General features: G+C 45.5%; 2 protein-coding genes across 10 annotated transcripts in view; both read left to right on the top strand.

Annotated features, from left to right (window-relative positions):
• The window catches only part of SETD1B (SET domain containing 1B, histone lysine methyltransferase), a 68,788-nt gene extending 47,685 nt beyond the window's left edge, over positions 1-21,103 (top strand). For 4 of the 7 annotated variants that reach the window (XM_083418080.1, XM_083418074.1, XM_083418078.1 and 1 more), the window contains 9 exons: positions 1,378-1,595; positions 3,112-3,244; positions 3,938-4,423; positions 6,470-8,032; positions 10,498-10,664; positions 11,685-11,816; positions 13,538-13,657; positions 14,663-14,800; positions 16,435-21,103. In XM_083418080.1, coding sequence (XP_083274206.1) covers positions 1,378-1,595; positions 3,112-3,244; positions 3,938-4,423; positions 6,470-8,032; positions 10,498-10,664; positions 11,685-11,816; positions 13,538-13,657; positions 14,663-14,800; positions 16,435-16,608 — 3,131 coding nt within the window. In that variant the 3' untranslated portion in view covers positions 16,609-21,103. The remainder of the gene's footprint in view (positions 1-1,377; positions 1,596-3,111; positions 3,245-3,937; positions 4,424-6,469; positions 8,033-10,497; positions 10,665-11,684; positions 11,817-13,537; positions 13,658-14,662; positions 14,801-16,434) is intronic. The other 3 variants (XM_083418075.1, XM_083418079.1, XM_083418077.1) reach the window with 1 other exon arrangement.
• Positions 1-22,478, top strand: part of LOC310666891 (uncharacterized protein) — a 160,484-nt gene that overhangs the window by 111,889 nt on the left and 26,117 nt on the right. The gene's annotated exons all lie outside the window — the stretch shown is intronic.

Here is a 22,478-nt window from a genome sequence, read left to right as displayed (position 1 = left end):
TAACACAGATAAGACTCCGTGTTCAGTGTTGCAGTTAAGATGGGCACTGTTCCATTAAGTAATGTTTAAAATCACGGTAAAAATATTTTTGTATCATGGAAAGAACAAGCTGTTCAGTGTTATAACTGGTTTAATGCTATTTCAGTATGAAATGAAAGACACACACCCCACAGTTCTTGTTATTTGTCATTAAATGCTTTACCCTCCCAGAGCTCTTTGGAGAAGGCTAATAATAATAATAATAATAATAATAATATAATTAATTAGTAGTCATATAATTAATTATATGACTAATATAATTAATTAAGTAGTAGTCATCTTGACATAGTGCACTTCATTAATCTGAGCACCCACAGTTGTTCAGTATTCAAGCACCAATTTCTTGCCAGCTTTGGAAGGACATAGCCTGCCTGGAGTTCAGTATCCTAACTAGGAAGAGAAACTGGGAGTTCCTTCCTTTGCTGTGCATTTAAGCCCTATTGACCGGGATAAAGTTTTGGTGTACTTCCTAGATTGCATACCATCTTATTGAAAGATTTAAGGAAGCCAGATTGCAGCTAACAAGCAAGGCCCAATCTCAACCTCTTTTTCCTAAACTCATAGGGTGCAACCAGCCAAGTTAAGCTTTGCAGTCCCATGGACCTTGGTGGCAGCAATAAGCACAGGCTTACTTGCCCCTAGATGTAATCAGTGGTTAATTTTTAGCAGAAATGGTGCCTTGAAAAATAAATCCTTGCATAGGGTGCATGTCCAGAGATACAGATCCCTTGTGCACAGAAGAACCAAATGTTTCCATCCGCCACAGGCGTTCTCTTCCTTCAGATCCATCCCTCAAAAACCACCTTTTCTGTGAAGCCTTTGGAGTGAGTCCCTTTATCCTCCTATAACTAACCTTCACGAGATTTAACCGGACCCTAAGACTCCTAAGGAAAGGCCAAAATGCTAGACTTGAGGACACTGCTGTAGTGGTAGTAAAGCCTCCTTCCATGGTTGCCTCCTTTCTTCTAGAGAGAGAACTCAGATGTGGGGTACAATGTGGCATTCAGCTGCTCCTTTCCCACCTAAACCCAGGGCCCATCATAATGACTCCCACTTCTCTGGTGTGTTATATACATGGGAGATAGAATAACGCCAAGTATGTAGTTTCTCCTAACACGTAACATATTTTCAAGGTGACACAAGTATCGAGCACATTTCCTTAGCTGCATTTTCTTTCTTCTTAAAATCTATTTATTTAACAAATGAGCAAGCGAAAGTAAACACTTTTTTAAAGCCCACCTACTTTCAGTTTTCTAAGGCAGGAATCCATTTTTGTCACTTTGGGAATGTCATGGCTGGCTGCTGCTTCAACTGTTTCGTGCATTTTCACACTCCCAGAATCAGAACGAGATCGAGACCTGCCGGATGCAGCCTCAGACCTCTCCAAGAAAGATGGTGAAGTGGTCGGCCTCAGGAGGAGACCCGGAAGGCCGCTGGAACTAGACAGTGAAGGAGAAGAGGAGGATTCAGGCAAGGAGGAGGAATCGTCTTCTGAAAAGGAGGCCGAGCAGGAGGAAGAGGAAGGGGAAGGGGTGATGAAATCCATTTCTGACAAGGTAGGTCCCACAACCAACCTGGGCTTTTTTTCTCTTGGCTGTGTATGTGTGAGTGAAAGCCAGCACCTCCCTCTTATAGTAATAATAGTAATATTATAATAATTTATTATTTATACCCCACCCATCTGGCTGGGCTTCTCCAGCCACTCTGGGTAGCTTCCAAAAAATATTAAAATACAGTAATGCATCAAACATTAAAAGCTTCCCTAAACAGGGCTGCCTTCAGATGTCTTCTAAAAGTCTGGTAGTTGTTCTTCTCTTTGACATCTGGTGGGAGGGTGTTCCACAGGGTGGGCGCCACTACCGAGAAGGCCCTCTGCCTGGTTCCCTGTAACTTGGCTTCTTGCAGCGAGGGAGCCACCAGAAGGCCCTCGGAGCTGGATCTCAGTGTCCAGGCAGAACAATGGGGGTGGAGACGCTCCTTCAGATATACTGGACGGAGGCCGTTTAGGGCTTTAAAGGTCAGCACCGACACTTTGAATTGTGCTCAGAAACATACTGGGAGCCAATGTAGGTCTTTTATGTGGTCTCGGCAGCTGCTCCCAGGCACCAGTCTAGCTGCCGCATTCTGGATTAGTTGTAGCTTCCAGGTCACCTTCAAAGGTAGCCCCACTGGGGCTAAGTTGATAAGTCAAAGGGAAAGATGAGTTTTGTGGCAGGCTGCTCCCCCCTAGCCACAAAATTATCTTTCTTCCTTGCTTACATTCTAGATATTGCTTGAAATCAGGGCTGAGTCAAGACCTTTAGAGGCCCTAAGCACTTAAAAGTTTCTGGTGCCCCCATACATATTTAATTCAAAATATAAACAATAATAAACGGTAAAATAATTTTTTATTTTTCAGAATGGAACAAAACCTGCATTAAGATGGAAAAGAATGTTTATTTTTGTATACTTTCACTTTATATTTGAAACATTTTCTCCTGCTTTTACTAATGTCAAAGTCTTTGATCAGATCCTAAAAACTAATCTTATGTAACACATCTGCTTCCATACTTAGTAAAGATAAGCCATCCAGCCTGTCTTGTTGCATAGTTGTTCCGTTGGGATTTTTAATACACTTCAGTATAGAAAATTGATGCTCAGCAGAGCAATTTGTGACCATTAATGTTAAAAATCTGGCAGTGGAAAATGTCTGTGGTGCCCCCTTCCCTTGATGCCCTAAGCATGTACTTATTTCTCTTAATGGTTAATCCAGCCCTGTTTGGGATATCCCTTTGTGTAGCTGCAATTGCTTAGATATGTTCATATGTGTTGCTTTTCTGAGTTTTGAAATATTTCTGTAGCTTATTTCCCCCCTTAAAAAAACTTTAAATGTGTCTTCCATTCTATAAAGAAGTGTCATATTGCATGTCCTGAGTCCACCAGCCTATCTTTTTATCTAGACATTATACCAGATGTGCCACAATGGCACTGGACCACTTTCTTATGTAATAATATAGGCCCTCGGTCAACATGCTCCCCCACCTGCAAAAAAACGAGTGTTTGTTGCACTTTTAAAATGCCTTCTCTCTCAAGGAACAGGAGGAAGACCTCAATGAAGAGGAAGGGGAGGAAGAAGATGAAGATGATGATGATGACGACGACGATGATGAAGAAGAGGTTGAAGCAGAAACAAGTGGAAAGGAAGAGGAACAAGATTCTGAAGAAGGTATGATGTCTTGTTAGCTCTAAGTAAATGAGATCTTGATGTTTTGACTAGCTGACTAGATGAGGCATTGTCCAAATCTCCAGGTAATACTTAACTGGTGCTCATTAGAACAAAAGCTCAGCAGAACCTCCTGCAATGTGTGAGGCAAGCTCAATTTCATGAGCTATCCTGAAAGGGATTGAAGATAAAGCAGCAAGTATTGTCATATTATAGTATAATTTAACAGGCACTCAAGTTTAGAATGCCATATGCAGTTCTAGGTGTCCCACCTAAAAGTAATAATGAAATACTTAAGGCAACTGAAATTAAAAGTGGGGAGGTTAACATTGTCTTACAAAGAGATGTACAAGAAGTTAGGGCTGTTAATATGAGATAAAAAATTACTAAGGGCAGGTAAAATTCTGTGTGGTGAGAAGACAGCTTCTCTTTTACTCCTACAATAAAAAAAACCCCTTGAACCTTCTACTGTCCAGGTAAACTATGGTACATTCAGGATAAAACGTGTTTTCACACAGCGCATTTCTTTGGGCCATTTCAATGGCTACCAGAACAGATGGTTTTATAAAGACTTAGGGAGCACTCTAGCATGGATATGTGACAGGGAGGGAGAGAAAAAACAAGCAAATGGAAATCTTATGCTTCTAATTAATTTCTCTTGCCTGTCCTGACCAAAATGTGTTTTTTGTGTTCCAGCAGAAGATGTAGGAAGTCCTGCCTCCTCTGGAGCAGAGATTGAGTCATCTGATGAAAGTGAGGAATCCTCAGAATTTGGGACGAGCTCTGATTCTGATGAAGACGAGGAGGAGGAGGAGGAAGAGGAGGAAGGGGAAGAGGAAGAGGACTATGAGGAGCAGGTGGAAGATGAAGAACGAGTGTCTCTGCAGCAAGAAACAGAAGCCCTGCCTACGCAGCTGGCCCCTGAGTCTCTCACTCAAGAGGCTGAAGACGATGATCAGAAGGAGACCATCCTGGAATTGTTTCCAGTGGACGATTACATTGAAGGGACTCCTCTAGTTCTTCCGGAGCCTTTGATGCCAGAAGGAGAGGAGCAGAAGGAAGAAGTCAAGCATGCAGAGGAGGAAAGTGGGGAACTCCTCCATCAGTCTGTGGCTGAAGTGCTGGTGGTGATTGAGAGAGCCCAGGAGGAGAAGCTGCAGTTGTCACCAGTGGGCGTGCCAGGTGAGGGGCAATTTTGACCATTTTGCAAACTCTCTCCTCTCAGTATCTGGTGAGTAAGGGCTCTGAAAGCCTGTCTCTGCTCCTGCCTTTCCTCCTGGAGAAGGAGTCCCTACCTTTGGAGGGGAAAGCTGATAAAATATTTGGAGGTAGGCCTTGCATGAGTGCAGAACCTGTCATGAAAAAATGCCCCTGGCTCCAGAAAGACCTGTGAATCACAGAGCAGCTGAACGTGTAGCTCATTCTGAAATAAAGTTTGGGCACACGTGCTGCTGTGGGAGTGGCTTGTGGGATTTAAGGCTGAACAGGATCACATCAGAAGCAGCCTTAATGTGTCTTGTGCTGGTTTCAAATTGTGTCTAGTTCAACAGCATCTTGATTTAAAGGCCCCTCTTAGCCCTACTCTTAGGATTTCTTGTTCAAGTTCCTGATCTGAATACAAGTGGCTGCTTTTCAACCTCCACATTTAGTTTTAAGCAGGGCTGGGCAATATCTGGTTTTCAGCATCGTGATATATCAGCAACTAAATACTGTGACATGCTGATATCTCATGATGTCTGACTCTGGAATGTATCTCGGCTACTTCTTCCTACCCACCTTACAGGAGGTAGAAGCAGCTGAGATACATTGCCCAGCCCTACCAAACCCTGATACTGCTCTGGTTTGCATGAGCTGGGGGGAGCAATAAGTCCCCCGCCCCTCAGCTGAGTGAGCCCTGATGCTGTTCTGATTCATGTGAGCTGGAGGGGCAGTGCAGGGGCTTCCTCAAAGGCACGTGCAGGCAGGCAGACGGAGTCCGATAAGGTGCTCTGCCTGTCTGCCTGCACCTTTGCTGTCTGCAGGCAATTTGAGCTGTTGCAATGTATTGCCAGCTCAAATTGTTTGGATGCAGTATTGTGATCTGAACACCATACCAGTTTCAGACAATTTACCCAGCTCTAGTTCTAAGACCAAACAAAGTAATTGATAGCGCTGTGTTGTTCCAGTGACATGGCAATTAATTCATAATAGTTGTTCCAGCTTCTTTTTTAAACATGAACTCAGTTCAGATGTAGCAATGTGGCTTGGCATTTATGAAAATGAGTTTCAGCCTGGTTTCTGCTGTAGAACCATGGTTTCCAGTTATGTGGTTTGCACATAAACAATGGTTTGCTAGTTCAAATGTCATGGTAACTCACAATTTGTTGTGAAAGAGGAAGGGAATAAGCACATGGGTAGGAGAGGGGAAAGGACACACAAGTCCGATCATACGGTGGCTCATTTACCAGAAGTAATGTATTTAGTATTAACTCTGGAAGTGTATTACTCTAATCTGACCAAACTAAGCGTCAAGCAACCATAGCTGCTAGAGAGCTGTAAAAATTTGTGTCCTGGGCTTTTAAGACTCATCTACCCATGTATTATCTGAAACCCAAGGCGTGCATTGGCTGTCAGATGTGAAATATATTGGCATTATTTTCAGCTCTCCTACCCCACCACATGGTTCTACGTGCTCTATGAGAAAGCACTCCAGGTTTCATCCTCAAAGCGCCCTCTCAAATATCCCTGTTCACAGGTCTTCCGATCAGCTAAATAGAACTGCTGCTGGCTGCTAACTCCTCCCCATCTAACTTCCTCGTTCAGCCTGGCTTCTCTGTCCGCTGGGTTTGTCACTATGTGGTGGCAAAGATGATGTAGAAAAACCGCTGAAAATTAGGATTGTGTGCACTTTGTGCTGACAGCCCAAGTAGATACTTGGGTATCTGGCGTGAAATTTGCTTTTTTAATGGCACAGTTCTAGCCATTGTGATTTTAGACAGGAATTTGAAAATGTGTTAGCTGCATCCTTGAAGACTTAGTGGAGCTTTGCAGGGGTTTGCAAGTGGGTTCTTACCTCGGTGCTCCGTGAACATCCTTCAGTCTGCTGCCTGTATAGATCCTGTTTCCATTCCCAGCCCCAGATGTTTGGGGTAAATGCCCTTTGCGTCCCTTCCAGTCTTCAGGCAGTTTTGTAACCACGGTGTGTTTCCTTAAGGTGTGTCATTTGCTCTTCTGTGTTTTTCTTTCTAGAGGAGGAGTCTGAACCTGATGTCGAGCTGGAGCCTGAGGCGCTGGTCTGCCCACAGCCAGAGAGTCAGGATGAAGAAAACCTCTGTCCACCAACGCCAGTGGGGCTTTTTGGAGACATTTTGGCCAGCAGTACCTCCTTTTTCACCAAGCCGGACAGCAACATTTCTGAAGCCCCAGCAAAAAGCCGACAGTCCCGCTCAGCTGAGGAAGAGGACCGTCTCCCTTGGACTCCCGGAGGAGAGCGGCAGGCTCACTTGGAGTCTCCTGGGCTTCCGCTCAGTGTGGTGCCACCTTCTTCACTTCCCCTCCCCTCAGTCACATCTGGTAAAGAGGAGCCATTCCTCCTTCCAGAGCAGTTCCCGGATCAGTTAAGCATGACCAAACCAGCTCTGGAAGAAGAGCTCCCTCGGACTCCTGGACGGGACATTGCAGCCAAGTGCTCTCACACTTTCTCCAAGTCCCAGAGCACGGACACTGTCCCAGCCACCCCTGGCAATGACGCTCCTCTCACAGGGAGCAGCTTGACCTTAAGTTCCCCTCAGGTCCCAGGAAGCCCCTTTTCCTACCCATCCCAGTCCCCCGGGATCAACAGTGGCGGCATTCCTCGGACGCCTGGGAGGGATTTCACTTTCACCCCGACTTTCCCAGAGCCTGGTGCTAGCCTTCCTTGCCTTTCGTCAGGCAGGAAGCCCTCTGAAGACGAACCTGACGAGAAAGTCTTTAAAGAACCTCTTGGTGCTTCCTTACTGGCTGGCATGAACAGTGTTCCCTCCCCCATTCCCTTTGCCAGTCCACCTGTCCCAGCTTTCCTTGCACGTCTCGACTTGCCCCCTAGCCAGCCAGTACCTCTTGCTGCTCTCCCCAGCTTTTCTGTGGACTCAAAGATGCCTCTAGAGGAGTACACCACAGAGGCACGGCCCCTTTTGCCCTACCCAGAAGTCTCTGTGGCTTCCCCTCCTCTCCTGCCTCAGCCTCCCTCCTCTGTCTTGCCCATCAAAAGGAAACCAGGGCGGCCGAAACGATCCTCTCCTTTGGGCCCTATGTTGGATGCCTATTCTGGCAAGCCCATTGAGCCTCCTCTTCTTCCCATCCCAGTTGTCTTGACTGAAAGTGCTGTGAGCAAAGATTTGTTGAGTAGCCACCCAGAGGCTTTCTATGCCCTGAAAGATCCGGAAGCAGTGACCCTGGATTTCCGGAATGAAGGCTTCCATGACAAGCTCCCCCCAGATGTTCTAGCTGAGAAGCTTCCCTTTAAGGAGCTGGAGAACCAGTGGAACGAGGACTTGAAAGAAGAAGAGGCCTACTTGAAATCCAAAAGACAGTGGAGGCGACAGAAAAAGAGGCCGGAGGACGTTCCAACAATTCCTTCCCCTGAGTATTCCCCTCATCAGTATCACTTCAGGCCCCGCTCTGAGTTTGAGGAGATGACCATTTTATATGACATTTGGAATGGGGGCATTGACGAAGAGGATATCCATTTCCTATGTGTTACATACGATCACTTGTTGCAGCAAGACAATGGCATGGACTGGCTCAATGATACCCTTTGGGTATACCATCCTCATATCCTTTTTTTCCTTTTTTCTTTTTTTTCTGGATTACCAGATTGGGCTTCCTTGGGGACGTATTGTTTTTGAGGAGCTGGTTTTATTGAGCATTGCTGTACTTGGTTGGTAATTTTGTTGTAAGCAATAAGCCTTAACAATACTGCAGAAAAAATATGAAAACATATACACTGCATATGGTACTAACAGGTCAGTTCCAGAAACTGTTTAAAAAGTGGAATAAGAAACAGAACTTAGTCTAATGCACGGTTGTCCACAAAACCCTTTCTAAGTTTAGTTGCTAAAACAACAAACTTGACTACTTTTTAATATTTCCTATTTATTAATGTCATTCAGCAAATATGTCTCTTCAGCAATGACTGGGCCACCATCCTGCCCAAAAAAGAACCCAGTTATTCCTCTATAGGAGCAGAAACAGTAACTCTTGAGCAGGCTTCTCAGCAGTTCCAGAACCCCCTTGACTGGGCAAAGCCCTGTTTCTAAAGGTGTCTGGCTGGACTCCTGAACGTAACTGACAGTGCCATAACTACAGTCAAAAACAATAGCAGGAAACCACAGGAGGTCCTGCTTGCAGGTTTACTACAGAAATTTGGTTCCCCACTGTGTGGGCAGGATGCTGGACTAGATGGGCAATTGGTTGGCTTAATCCAGCAGGCTCTTCTTACATTCTTATAAAGGGCCTTTTACATAAAAAGAGTTGGGCATTGCTGTAATGATTATTTGCAGTCATCGGATACAAATGTATTTTTGGCCCTAAAATATTGGGCTAGTTTTTATATGACTTGTAGCTTCTAGAAGCGCATGAAAACCTGCTTTTGTTCTTACTACACACGTCTGCAGAATTTCAAGGTTCTTCTGTGCAACAGGCTGGGGGGCTCAAAAAGCAGTTCTGACATTAAGCCCCCAAACTTCGTAATATATCCCATTTGTTGACATCATCCTGTTGAGGTTAGTCTTCCCTTGTCCCATGGAGTGTGCTGAGCTCCTGTTTCCCATCACAGCAAAACCTCTTGCTCTACTTAACAATTCTGCCAATTGAGTTGACTGTTTCATACTAAAGCAAGAGTTTTTAGAGACGCCTGCTGTGGCAAAGATTTAAAACCCCTATTTAAAGTGCTGGCCTCCTTGGGAGCACTGAAACTGGACCAGACATTCAGACCTTTTCCTAGTCTACAGTCTTAGAAATGGAATGGTGCTGATGACGATGACATATAAATCATTTTTGCTAAGCATTGTTGTGGTAGCAACTGAAACAGTGATGAATAACATAACTAAATCAAAGTACAGGTGAAGATTAGTAATATGCAAGTGCAGCATCTTTTATTTTGAAAGCACTACTAATTTTTAAACATTGTAGCCATTCTGGTGGTATTATTATTATTATTATTATTATTATTATTATTATTATTATTATCTATATACCACTAACATGCCAAAATGGTTTCCAAGCTGTTTACAAGTTTAAAATAAACTATAAAATCCAAACATAATTAAAACACCAACAAATTCAACATCCCCCCCCCAAAAAATATAATAATGAAAAAATAAAGGCAGAACACTAAACTGTTTGCTTAGTACCATCTATTGGCATCATTTTGTTTAGTAAAAATGATATGCAACCCTAGCATTTCACAGAACTCTTTGTCAGACACAATTCAGTTCTGCTTGATGAGTTTGCAAACTTAACAGGCTCGCATGCTCCTCTGCCAATGGTTCAGTGGAAGATTACGGTACTTTTGACATGCTTTGTGTCTGGCAGTTGTTACATAGTGGTCTGCCTAACAGAGAAAATGGGAAATTCCACTCCCTTACCAAATACATATTGGAGAGATTCCTCTAGCTAATGCCTGAAAAAGCACCTTCCCCATCACTGCTAGGTAAGAGCATTAAGATCAGCAAATGATACCCAGCTAGCTTTGACATGGCTGGATGATGCTTGGCTTGCGGTAGCACAAAGGTGGGCTCTTCCTCTGGTGGCTCCAGTGTTGTGGAATGCCCTCTCTGCTGAAGAACAAGAGGCCCCACTGGGACTGGCATTCCACCAGGTATTGAAGACACCCCTAGGTAGGCAATCATTTTACCTTTTCTGATTTTTAACTCGCTTGTTTGTTACATATTTTCATCATGAAAGTTTTTAATGCTTACCTAGATGGAGGGAGGGTGTGTGTGTGTGTGTGTGTGAGAGAGAGAGAGAGAGAGAAACTCCTGACTTTCTTATGGCCAGAATATAGCAGACTCCGCAAAGGTAAAAGCCACACCTATTTCTCCACCTACTTTCCCCTCTGGCCCTGCCCACCACTGGTATTCAGCCCAGAAAATGGCCCAGGTGGCAAGGAGGCCCTTAGGCTAGAAAATGTTGCCCATCTCTGGTTTAGGGCCAAGGGCCCAGCAAGCTTTGCCGGCATAATTGCAGGGCTTTGCAGCCCACATCTTTCCTGCGTTTTTCCTTAACGTGGAGTCCACCAACCAGCTTTTCTACTCCAAAGAAGAAAAAACGGGACGATGGGATGCGGGAGCACGTCACAGGCTGTGCCCGCAGCGAAGGCTACTACAAGATCGACAAGAAGGACAAACTGAAATACCTCAATAACAGCCGTGCATTTGCAGAGGAGCCTCCTGCCGACACGCAGGTAAAGGACGGGCCCCCTCTTCTTTCTCCTTGCTGTCCCGTTCTGGCTGGGAGTTCTGTAGGCACCTCCCTCCTTCCTCCCTGAAGTCCACTTGAACCCTCTTACAGTTTGGGGGCAGAAAAGACATGGCGATTGAATTGCACCCTTGAGTTGCCGACTTAATTGTAACCATCTGGAGAAGGTGGCAGGCAGGGATATGAGATGTTAGGGGGTATAAATGGGGCAATGAGGCAGGCAAGTCAGCTGGGGTGCGTTCTCCCTTGCCAGAAGAGTGGAGCAGAAAAAGAGCTAGGAAAGGCGGCCGGACAAACTTGTGGGTGGGTGGGGAGCATTCAGTTTGGGAGTTAATTTTTAATAGGATTTAATATATGTTATTAGCTCACTTAAAAGAATAGAATGTTCTCTATATAGAATAGCATCATAGAATTGTAGAGTTGGAAGAGACCATGAGGGTAATCTGGTCCAACTGCCTGCAGTGCAGGAACCTTTTGCCTAGTAAGTAACTGCCTTATGATCAAGTCAGCAAAAAACAATAATATATGAATTTACATTACACCACTTTTTGCCAGTTCAGCGTCCTGCAGTTGTTTTGGACCACTACATAGCTGTGTTGGCTTGGGATGATGGGAGTTATAGCCCAAAACATCTGGAGGGCGACAGGTTGGTGGGTGTGTGGCTGGCTTATGCTTTGTCAGGCCATTGTTCTACCTCTCCCACTACTGGCTCCTCTGACTGGCTATGGGCATCCAGCCCTGGTCTTCCTCGCCACCTTCCCTCTTCCTTCAGGCTCCAGGAATTGAGCCTGGCGCCCTCTGCAAGATAAGCACGGCCTGCACTGCCCCTTGGCTATGGGCCAGTCGGCCATCTTTGAGCAGCTCTCTGGGATCTTGAGCAAAAATATTTCTCAGCGTGCAGATGCTGTGTCACTGAGATCGCCCCAGCCTTGAGGCTAAACCTGCCTGGGACCAGTTCCACTCACCTGCTTGCTAACTGCTATGCTGTCCTGTTTTTGGTCCCCAGGGAATGAGCATCCCTGCCCAGGTGCACGTTTCCACCCGGGCTGGCTCCGAGAGGAGGTCTGAGCAACGCAGGCTTCTGTCCTCCTTACCCGGCAGTTGCGACAGTGACTTGCTCAAATTCAACCAGCTCAAGGTAAGTTGTGCAGCTTCCCTCTTGGAAGCCTCCATTTACTATAACTGGTCAGTGAACTTGTCTGCCTTCCAAGTGACGAAGTATTTGATTGAGGAATGGCAGGAAAGGGTTAAAATCATGTTGCTGTGGTCTTGGGGCAAGCTTTGCAGAAGGAATCTGCAAGTCCCTTTAAGAGAAGGCCTGAAGGGTAGCAGGAATTCTGGGGTGTGACATTTCAAGAAATTCCAGATATTGAGAAAAGTAGCTGGAGAAGGAATGGTTAAAATCCCTCAGTTGGCACCATTACATTTACTTGGAATTGCATAATAAAACTTAATTGGAGATACATTTGTGGCAAGTAGAATGATGGTTGCCAAAATTTGGAGAGATTTAAAGGAGTTCCAGGGACGCGGGTGGCGCTGTGGGTTAAACCACAGAGCCTAGGGCTTGCCGATCAGAAGGTTGGCGGTTTGAATCCCCATGACGGGGTGAGCTCCCGTTGCTCGGTCCCTGCTCCTGCCAACCTATCAATTCGAAAGCACCTCAAAGTGCAAGTAGATAAATAGGTACCGCTCCGGCGGGAAGGTAAACAGCATTTCCGTGCGCTGCTCTGGTTCGCTAGAAGCGGCTTAGTCATGCTGGCCACATGACCCGGAAGCTGTACACTGGCTCCCTCGGCCAATAAAGCGAGATGAGCGCCGCAATCCCAGAGTGGGTCATGACTGGACCTAATGGTCAGGGGTCCCTTTACCTTTAAAGGAGTTCCAATTCAACTTATTTGTATACTGAAGTGTGGCAGGGGCCCTAAATGAAAAACTCACCCAAAATAATAGAACTGTGGAATTGCAGAGTTGGAATGGTCATTTGCAACGCAAGAGTTCCAGCTAAAGCATCCATGATAGATGGCCATCCAACCTCTGCTTCGAAACCTCCAAGGAAGGAGAGTCTACCAAGCGAGTCCTTTCCACTGTCAAACAGCTCATACTGTCAGAAAGTTCTTCCTGCTGTTTAGTCAGAATCTTCTTGTCGAAGCCATTGGTTCGACTCCTCCCCTCCAGAGCTGAAGAAAACAAGCTTGCTCCCTCCTCCATATGGGGGCCCTTGAGATAGTTGAAGATGGCTATCCTATTTCCTCTCAGTTTCCTCTTTTCCAAGTTAAACGTACTCGGCTCCTTCAACCATTTCTCATAAGGCCTGGTTTCCAGACCCTTGATCATCTTGGCTGCAAATCTTGAAAGGACAAAACTGTTTGAACCAACAGTTTTATTATTTACACAAGCAGGGAATAAAATGGCAATTAAATAATCTAAATGACTTTGGAAAACTCATGACTGTAGTTTTGTTCCGAATTACCATGTTGGCTTTAATGCAGTTCCTCACACCCTGGAGATGGCCTGTGAAGAACAAGTTATATCAAACAGGATTGCCTGTTCTCTTCAAGTAACTCCATATTAGTTTTTACGGACTGCCATTATTTTATATTCTACATGTCTCTCTGTTTTCTGTTACTCTGATAAAGTAGCATTAAAATGGGAAGTGTGGCAGGAAGGGCCACTGGCTGCCATGGCCCAAGCTAAGCAGCCTCTAAAACGTGGTTTCGGCTTATTTAGAAATGGATCTTCTGAATGGCATGTTGCTGGGTTGTAAGCCCTGCTGTGCTCAGTCTGCTCCAGCACGGTGCCAGTTTTCGAACAAATGGCTTACAGGCACCCTTTTTATTGTCTCTCTTCCCCATCGCACAGTTCCGGAAGAAAAAGCTAAAATTCTGCAAGAGTCACATTCACGACTGGGGACTCTTTGCAATGGAGCCCATTGCTGCTGACGAGATGGTGATTGAGTATGTGGGGCAGAATATCCGGCAGGTAAGAGGAGAGGAGCCACGCGTCGGAGTTCCAGCCCATAGAGCAGCTTGTAAGGAGTGGCGTGAGCCCCATGTGGCCATGCAGCAGAGCGAGGGGGCAGAATGTGTTGCCCCAGGTCAGCCTGCAGGTGGGCAATACTGTCCCCCTTCTATCCCATTTAGTCCACTTACAGCACTCTGTTTCTTTTTGCGCCTCTGGCAATAAACAGACCACACGACGTTCAGAAAGTTTAAAATGCTTTATTTACTGATTGAAGGTCTGATACATGCGTTGTTCTCTACAGCAGCAATGACAACCCCAGAACTGCCCCCTTCGGCCATTCTTACTTTTCCAAGTGGGCCTTGCCCCCCCCCCCATGCAAAGTGGAGATCTTTTAAGCTTTCTGCTTTGCTTACCAGCATGGGTGGCCCACCCCATTTTGACACCTGAGGTGAAACAAGAAGATGCTGCTTCTCACCAGATGATGCAGAACTCTCGCAAGATTTCATGTGAGATCTCACAAGCTCTGTGAGTTGTTGTGAGAGTTCTGCGAGTTCTAATCAGAAGCTGCTGCTGTCAACACTGAGCTGGGTGGGTGGGGTGCCACCTTACAAGATTTTGCAGCCCAAGGTGGCTGCTTCAGTCCTGATCCCTGGGCTCTGGGAAGGTATTGCATGGGATTGGCACGGAAAGAGCTTTTATGTTGTCTGCCTTGCTGTGTTTAATTTGTGCGGTTGAGTTCTGGCCAGCTGCCAGACACATACAACTGCAACCACACTAGTCAAATACACACAACTTGTGAGTCGGCTGTATTGCCGTCTCCTATGCCAGTATCTCTGTGAAAATGCTGCTCTCTGTGTTTACCTTTTGAAATCTTTCTACTTTCAGCCATGGAGGGTCTTTATAAAATGGTGAGCAGCAAAATACTGACAGGTGTCACCTCTTTGGTTTGGTCCCTCTTCTCTCCCTTTCTTAATGTGGCTGCCCTTGGAAGGTAGCTCTTGTGACCTTTGGCTTGTTCTGCAGGTAATTGCTGACATGCGAGAGAAGCGGTATGAGGACGAAGGCATTGGCAGCAGTTACATGTTCAGGGTTGACCACGACACGATTATAGATGCAACAAAGTGTGGAAACTTCGCCAGGTTTATTAACCACAGTTGCAATGTAAGTGTTACTTGGCCTTACAAGCTCCATCACTCACTTGGTGGCATCAGACTTTATTCCTGTAGTAAATGTGAAAGGGTGTGTAGGTACACACACACACACACACACACACACACAGAAGTGCTTTTGCGCTCTGCTTGCTCCCCTTGCCAGCCCTGCCTGGTCCAGTTGTGGTGTGGCAACAGGGCTGCATCTGGGCTTACTCCAAGCAGTAGGAGCCACCGTTGTCACCAATCTCACTGCAGCAGCTGCTATCCAGACTAGGGCTGTTGTTAGCAGGGGCAGGCGGGGGGTGTCATCAAAGCAAAGCGTCCAGGACGCAATGCTGCCACCCCCAACACCACCTCTTCCTCTGCTCTCCATTACCAGCTGCTGAGGGCTGCCCTGGTCCTGGTTTTTCCCTCACTGCAGTTGCTGCTGCCAAGCCCACAATCTTCTTGTGGCAAGGCCTCATCCCCATGTGCAGAGGGATGGAAGACACCCACCGCTTTGCCACAGGCTCACCCTGTGTCCTGGCTTTATCTCAACTGCAGGCAGGTGCAAGTGGATGGCCCTGAGAGATCCATTCAAAATTGGGCGTTTCTCCCTGGCGTCACCCGGGTCGTGGCAGCGTCTCCCCTTTCCAAGCCCCTGTCACCTCCCCACCCCCACCCCCCAATTCATTTTTGTGTCCCCTGGTGGCTCCAACTGTCATCACAGTGGGGCAACAAACTTGTAGGGGTAGAGAGTCCATGTGGGTGGGTGGGTGGGTGGGTGGACCTTCCCACTCCAGTGGCCTCTCTGTTTCCCACAATCCTCAGGCTCATGCTGTCTTATACAAGGAGGTGACTGATGGTTGGCTCTTCAGTTTTGATTTCCCTCCCCTGCTCCTCATACCTGTTTAGCAATTATTATTATTATTACTATTATTATTATTATTATTTATACCCTGTCCTCCCCGACCAGAGCCGGGCTCAGGGTGGCTAACACCAGTAAAATTACAATAAAAACATAATGGGGGGGACAATTTAAAATACTGGTTAAAATGCAATTTAAAATGCAGCCTCATTTTAAAAGTAGCCCATGGATCAAAATCGTAAGGGGAGGGAAAACATAAGGGTCAGACTGAATTCAAACCAAAGGCCAGGTGGAACAGCTCTGTCTTGCAGGCCCTGCAGAAAGGTGTCAAGTCCTGCAAAGCCCTAGACTATTGTGACAGAGCGTCCCACCAAGTCAGGGCCAGTACTGGAAAGGCCCTGGCCCTAGTTGAGACCAATCTAACCACCTTGTGACTTGGAACCTCCAAAGTGTTGTCATTTGTGGACCTTAAGGTCCTCCGTGGGGCATACCGGGAGAAGCGGTCCCATAGTACGTGTGTCCTAGGCCGTGTACGGCTTTAAAGGTTAAAACCAGCAACTTAAACCAGTGATCTTTGCAACTTCTTTAAATTTTCTCTGTGCCTAATGCTGTGCTTCTCAAGTATATTAAAAGGTGGCTAGAAAGAATTTTTTGTTTTGTTTCTTCAGCCTCCCTTCCCAGAAACACAGAACACACACATGCACACACATACTAAGACAGGGATGGGTCCAAAATCTAAACAAGCGAATCAACATCCTTAAGCCAAAGCTTTTAATTAACTGCTTCTTTTGTTTTAGCCCAACTGCTACGCTAAAGTCATCACAGTGGAATCTCAGAAGAAGATTGTCATCTACTCGAAGCAGTACATCAATGTGAATGAGGAAATTACATACGACTACAAATTCCCCATTGAGGATGTAAAGATCCCCTGTTTGTGTGGCTCCGAGAACTGCAGAGGGACCCTGAATTAAAGCCCAAGGTTTTTGCCACGTGGTGGCTGTGTCCAAACTGTGGTAGCCGAGGGTGGTTGCACTTTTGCCAAAAAAAAAAAAAAGTTAAAAAAAAGAGAGATGAGATGGAAGAAGGAAAATGAGGAAGAGACAGGGGAACGTATATGGCACTTTCTATCCTTCTGTCAGGAGAAGTGCAAATTGAAGACACGCACACTAGGACTCTTCAAGCTGCAGGTGCTTTTCATCTTCAGATTCACAACCCCACCTCTCTCCGCCCCTCGTGATCGTTCCCCTTACTCAGTGGCACCATAAATCAAAACACTCTCTCTTCTCCTCGCCTCCTGCTCTGCTCGCTCCTTTATGGTGTAGCTCTCATGGGTAGAGCAAGGTACCCTTATTATCCTTTAAACATGTTCCTCTCTCCATAAAATGCTGCTACCTTTTACTCATTAGTTTTGTCTTGTGGAGGGTCAGGAGAAAGACATTCAAAAAATGTGAAGCAGAGACTAAAGACACAAGAGGCCATGAGTTGAATGGAAGCTGGCTGGGATCGCCTGCAGTGAGCGCTGGGACACCGACGTCAAGTGGAGGCTTTCTCAAGCAGGCGGGGAATTCTGTCTGGGTCTGCGATGCACAAAAGGACATACCTCCTCCCTTCTGTGGATCAGAGTTGTGGTTGATGTTGTCACCTTGGTGCCCCCCTGGGATTTCTGCACACTGCTGGTCCTTGTGGGGGAGGGAGGGGGAACGATAGCTTTAGGAACCCAATAACGAACCCACTTCCCTTTTCTTTTTAAAAGCAGAGCTGGATCCCTTCTCCCACCCCCCAAATTTCCCTCTCTATTGTAGCACTTGCTATGCTGTAGAAACTGTTGGTTTGGCAGCCCTCTGAGTGTGCTCCACCAAGCCCTGTTTCCATACGTCCTCCACACACTTGAGGCTTGCACAGGAAACCAGGGCAAACATCTCCCTCCCTCCAAATGCCTAGAGGCTGTGCAGATGCCAAGTGGGGGGTGAGCTGGGACAAGATCTGTCCTACCCAAGTCAGCGGCTGCTTTTATCTCCTTGGTTTTTCACCCTCATCATCCCATCCCCTTTGGCAGAATGCTCTTGTCCTTAAATGACAATCTTTTAGGTTTCTTCCTTCCCAAGTATCGAAGAGACTTCTGACGAAAGAACCAGGTGCTGCCGGCCTCAGCCGAGTGGAGCCTAGTCCTCATTTAGCTTAGTTTGGTTGAGTAAGGCAGGGAGGGTCCCCAAGGGGTGTGGATGCTTGTGTGTGTGTGTGTTTTTGTGTGTGTGTGGAGAGCAACTGTTTTATGGCCTGAGAAAGCAGCACTTTTTTGTGGTCAAAGCTTATTTTCAGTAGCAAGCAGATTTCTTGGTCCGACTGCATCCTCATTCTCAAATGCCTGTCCTATAATTATGTAGTGCTTGTTTGCACTGGAGAGATTAGTGGGGGTTCTTCTTTTTGATTAAAACCCAAGCAAACATTGCAGCAAGAAAAGTGTGTGGGGCGTGCCTTAAAAAAAAAAAAGAATTAGTCTCAAAACTATTAGAAGAGTGTTGAGTCGGGCAAATATTGAAATATATGCTCATCTTCAGTACTCCTCAGTCTTTTGCTCCTGGATAAAATTTACTGGACTTTAAACTTGGCTGTACTAAGAATTAATTTCCCAGAGGAAAAAATAGGAACCAGAAGATGCACAGATACTCTCTGTCAGGCCTTTTGCTTCTTCCCACAGCACCCACACCTAGTTACTCTGGCATTTTGTGTGTGGTCTTGATGGCTTCCATAGTAAGGCAGTGGAATTTTGCTTGCAAGCCTCTTCTAGTTATATCCTACTGGATGTAACATCTAAAAGTCGGTGGCTTTCCACCCTTTGAAGTTCAGAAGCCGAAAGGAAGAAGCAAGCCTGGTGTGTCTCTCTGGGCAAAGCGGCTCTACTGGCCTTGTGGGTTGAGGAGCTTGAACAAACTCTGGCCATTGAGTACGGAGGACCATGTGTGCAGTTGGTTAGATTATCCCAGCCTTCCCCAACCTGGGGCTCTTCTGTTATTTTGGACTACAACTCCCATTGTGGTCCAAAACTGGAGGGCAGAAGGTTGGCAGTGACCTTGGTTCTTTTGCCAGTCCCCCTGCTTGCTTACAGGTTCTCCTTGGCATGTCTTTGGTGTGGCTTTTTAATGCTTCCAACCTTTTGAGAAAGCCACATCCATTTCATGTAACACAGAACATAGTAAGCAAGCTGCCTTATCCACAGGCTCCCACCCTTTCCCATACTCTCTCTCATACCAGGAGTATAATCTCACATCTCCTGCAGAAACACCAGCTGGAAATGTAGGTAAGGGCATGTGCAGGAAAGATGCCTCATGCAGCCTCTCTATATTTATTAACCCTGCATATTTTGTGTGTGTGTGTTAAGTGAATTGTTTTCTTAAGGAAGTACAGCAATACTAAAGCTACTCGTATCAGCGTGGTTCTGCTGGATAGCCTTAGCTTGGAACTTGAAGCAACTTCCTGGCATAGAAGTTGTAATTATACACACACACACACACACACACACACACACACACACTTTCAAAAGTGTTTTCTTTGATATACACAAGCGTGTATATACACAAGCGTGGTAGGAATTTTAAATTATGACTGCTCCCGATCCAGTTATTCTCTTGTTCCTTGAAAGGCTCTGCATTGAAAGGAAATAATTTTGGGGCAAAGGTGATCAGCTTCTCTGTCCCTGCTCCAAACGAGGGGAGGATTTTTATGTTCCTTAAAACAAGAGAGGCAGATCTCTGGAAGGAATAACGGCTCCAGTCTAGAGCTACAATCCTGATCCTACAGGTCTCCACTCTAACCCCAGCCACCCAAGAGCAGTGCCAAAGTCTCGTCGGCCCACCCACAAGCCTTGACTCGTCCACTCCAAATGGGAGGGCCGGGCAAGGTGGGTGTGGGATTCAACTTGACTTTCATTGAGTTTTCACACTGGTATTATCTAGCAAATAGAAACGAACTTTCCTGTGCTTTCAGTCCCAGCCTGCTTGGTTTCATACAATTATTTTCCCTGACTCTAGTTCCCAGTTTCAGATTAAATCTTGGAAGGAGCCAGTGATGTCTCACTCTGACAGATATTTATATTGTCAAAGCAGCTTATTAATACAATGGGGGAGAAAATAATTTGTAAACTCTGATGGAGAGCTGTTTCAGTTTTGTCGTTTGTGACCTATTTTCAGGGATCATTTCAGTGCATTTCTGTATAAGAAGTTTTTTAAAGGGTGGGGGAGATGAACTTTTGACATTTAAAATGGACACATCATCTGTGCATAGCAGCCGTTCAAACTCTTCTCTTCAAACACTGTTTCTTGTAGAAACATGTTGATTTTTGTTTTGTATGTTTTTGGCTGTTTTCTTTGTACTTCAGAAGCATGTAAATAATTTGTTAAAAGTGACTATTGTAGTTTGGAGTTCTTTTTTAAAAGATTGTCAGCCCAAGACCTCAATAAGAGAGTGGGAGATTGGGGCGGGGGAGGGGAGCTGGCGCCATTTACAGCTTGTGTCAAGCTATGTATAATGTAAATTCTGTACAAAATATTTTTTTTTTTTTGGTCAAATACGTAGATCAAACTAGAAGCATTAAGAAGCTGAAGATTTAAAAGAAAAACCCTGCCAAGTTAAGGCTTTTTAAAATTTGCCTTTCTGATACCTTAATGTGCAAAATCTATTTATTTCAGACAAGAAAATGTGTATAGTCTATTAATGACAACCTAAAATGTATTTAAGCAAATCTATAACTTTGACCCTCCCCTGGCAATTTTATTTTATAACGTTCCTTCTCAATTACCAACGTAGTATTTGTAGCGGTTACAAAGGAAATTGCATTAGCCACGGTCTGGAGCTCCAAGCTGCTCCAGTGCTTCTCTGTTGCTCCACATGAACAGGGTCTTCGCCAGCCAGCAAAGTCCTGCTCATCCGAAGCTTTGTCTGTTCTCATGAAGCTCTCACCTCACTGGAGCTTCTGGGACAAGGCAGTGGTGGGGAACAAAGGATACTATGAATTTGGGAGTTAGTTCTTAAAATGAAACACTGTGGAGGGGAAAACCTTAGTCCTTGTACCTGAATTCTGTAAAAATACCGGTTTTTAATTCGCAGTGTGAAAAATAAAGAGCTCCTTTAAAAGGGGCAAGGAAAATGGTTTGCAATAAATGGCATCTATTTTTTATGTTCCTTAAAACAAAACAAAAAAAGACAAAATTAAATCTCTGCTTTTGAGATTTGGGATTTTTTTAAACCTTTTGTTCCCTTTTGTTTTGAACAGCTGTATAAGTTTGGGACTGTTCTGTGCTCCGTCTTCAGTATACCTTGTTTAGAAGAACGTGGTTTTTTCTTTTGTTGTGGGCATGTCATGCTGTAAATATTTGTTCATAATTTTTTTGTGAATTGAATACTATGTACCATTGTATTATAGTAACTTTTATAAAGCAAACCATAAATATACTGACTTTTCTTACAGAAGAGCTGTGTGTTTGGTTTATTAGGCTCCAGGAATTGTTATTGAGGACTGTCTGGAAGCACATAGAAAGACAAAACTGGTATTTGAAAATACCTAAATATCCACAAAGATGTGATGTGTGAACATGCATCTTTGTCAAAGAGAAGATTCACATACGGCAGAGCTTCTGGAAATGACGTGATGGTTGCATGGGCTTCTGAGATACTTGCATTACATTAGTCATGGGAAATGGGAGGCAGAAGCAAGGCTGTGTTGTGTTTTTACTATTTTTTGTTAGGAGCCGCTCAGAGTAGCTGGGGCAACCCAGTTAGATGGGTGGCATATAAGTAATAAATTATTGTGAGGCAGCCAGCTATGGTGGTGCAAGCTGGGATGACACAGAGCAGTGGCAAGATACTGGAAAGTAGAGCCATGTATGCCCTGTGGCTTAGCCTCTGCCCTCTCAGCCTGCTTTCTGCCCTGGAGGACATTGACTGCCAGCAACTGCTGAAGTGCCGAGATTGGGGCTGCAGCAAGGGGCCATCTTGTCCATTGTGTCATTCAGAATATCCTGGGCCAGCCATGCACAGGAGAGGGACCACTGCCCTCACGCTCTGCTTCAAACTTCCTGGAAGGGTCTGGCTGTGAGGAAAACAGGTGGACCTTTCAACCAGATCCAATACGTTCTCTTATTGTTGCCTGTGACAAAATGTGGTGTGGAGTTCTCAGTTTCGGAATGCTAGCCAGCCACGCATTCTTCCGGAGCACCTGGCTTCAGACAAGACTCCCCATTGCTTTCCATCCTAACGTTCTGGGGGCCACTGGGTTTGTTCAGTCCTTACCAAGCTGCTTTGGGTTTCTCCCCATTTTGGTCTTGTTCCGTCAGTATTTTTTTATTCCTGCAAAGCTAGGGGTTCTCCTGAACCTGCTGCTGCAACTTCTGCCTTGTACATAGATCATGCTATTCAGGCCACTGAACTGATGGCAGCTGGAGAATGAGTTGCTACCAGCCTGAAAGATGTCCTAATCTTTATGCAGAGAACATTTACAGACCTAACATAACCATTGCCCTTAATATATAGAAAGGAAAATATGTTTAACGGCTTACATCCTAAACAAGCGTATTTTCACTGCCCACCCATAAGGATTAGGAACTTGCCTTTTAAAAGTTTTTATCCTAGCAGGGTATAACTGTGGAGTATATACAAGAGGTAGAACAGCACAGGATAGGTGTGATGGGATTGTGCAGGTGTGGTGGGCAGGTGAGCACTGCAGCTAACCTCTCTAACCTTAAGCGAGTCTGTGGTTCTCGCAACTGCTGTTGGACTCCAACTCCCAATAGCCCCCAGTCAGCATGGCCAATGGTCAGGGATGAGCAATATCTGAGGAGTCACAGTT

This window comes from Podarcis tiliguerta (genome assembly GCF_965153285.1).
Source record: "Podarcis tiliguerta genome assembly, chromosome: 16".
NCBI classification, from domain to species: Eukaryota; Metazoa; Chordata; class Lepidosauria; order Squamata; family Lacertidae; genus Podarcis; species Podarcis tiliguerta.
The sequence above is the reverse complement of the archived record's forward strand: the minus strand, read 5'-3'. Positions and strand labels throughout refer to the sequence as shown.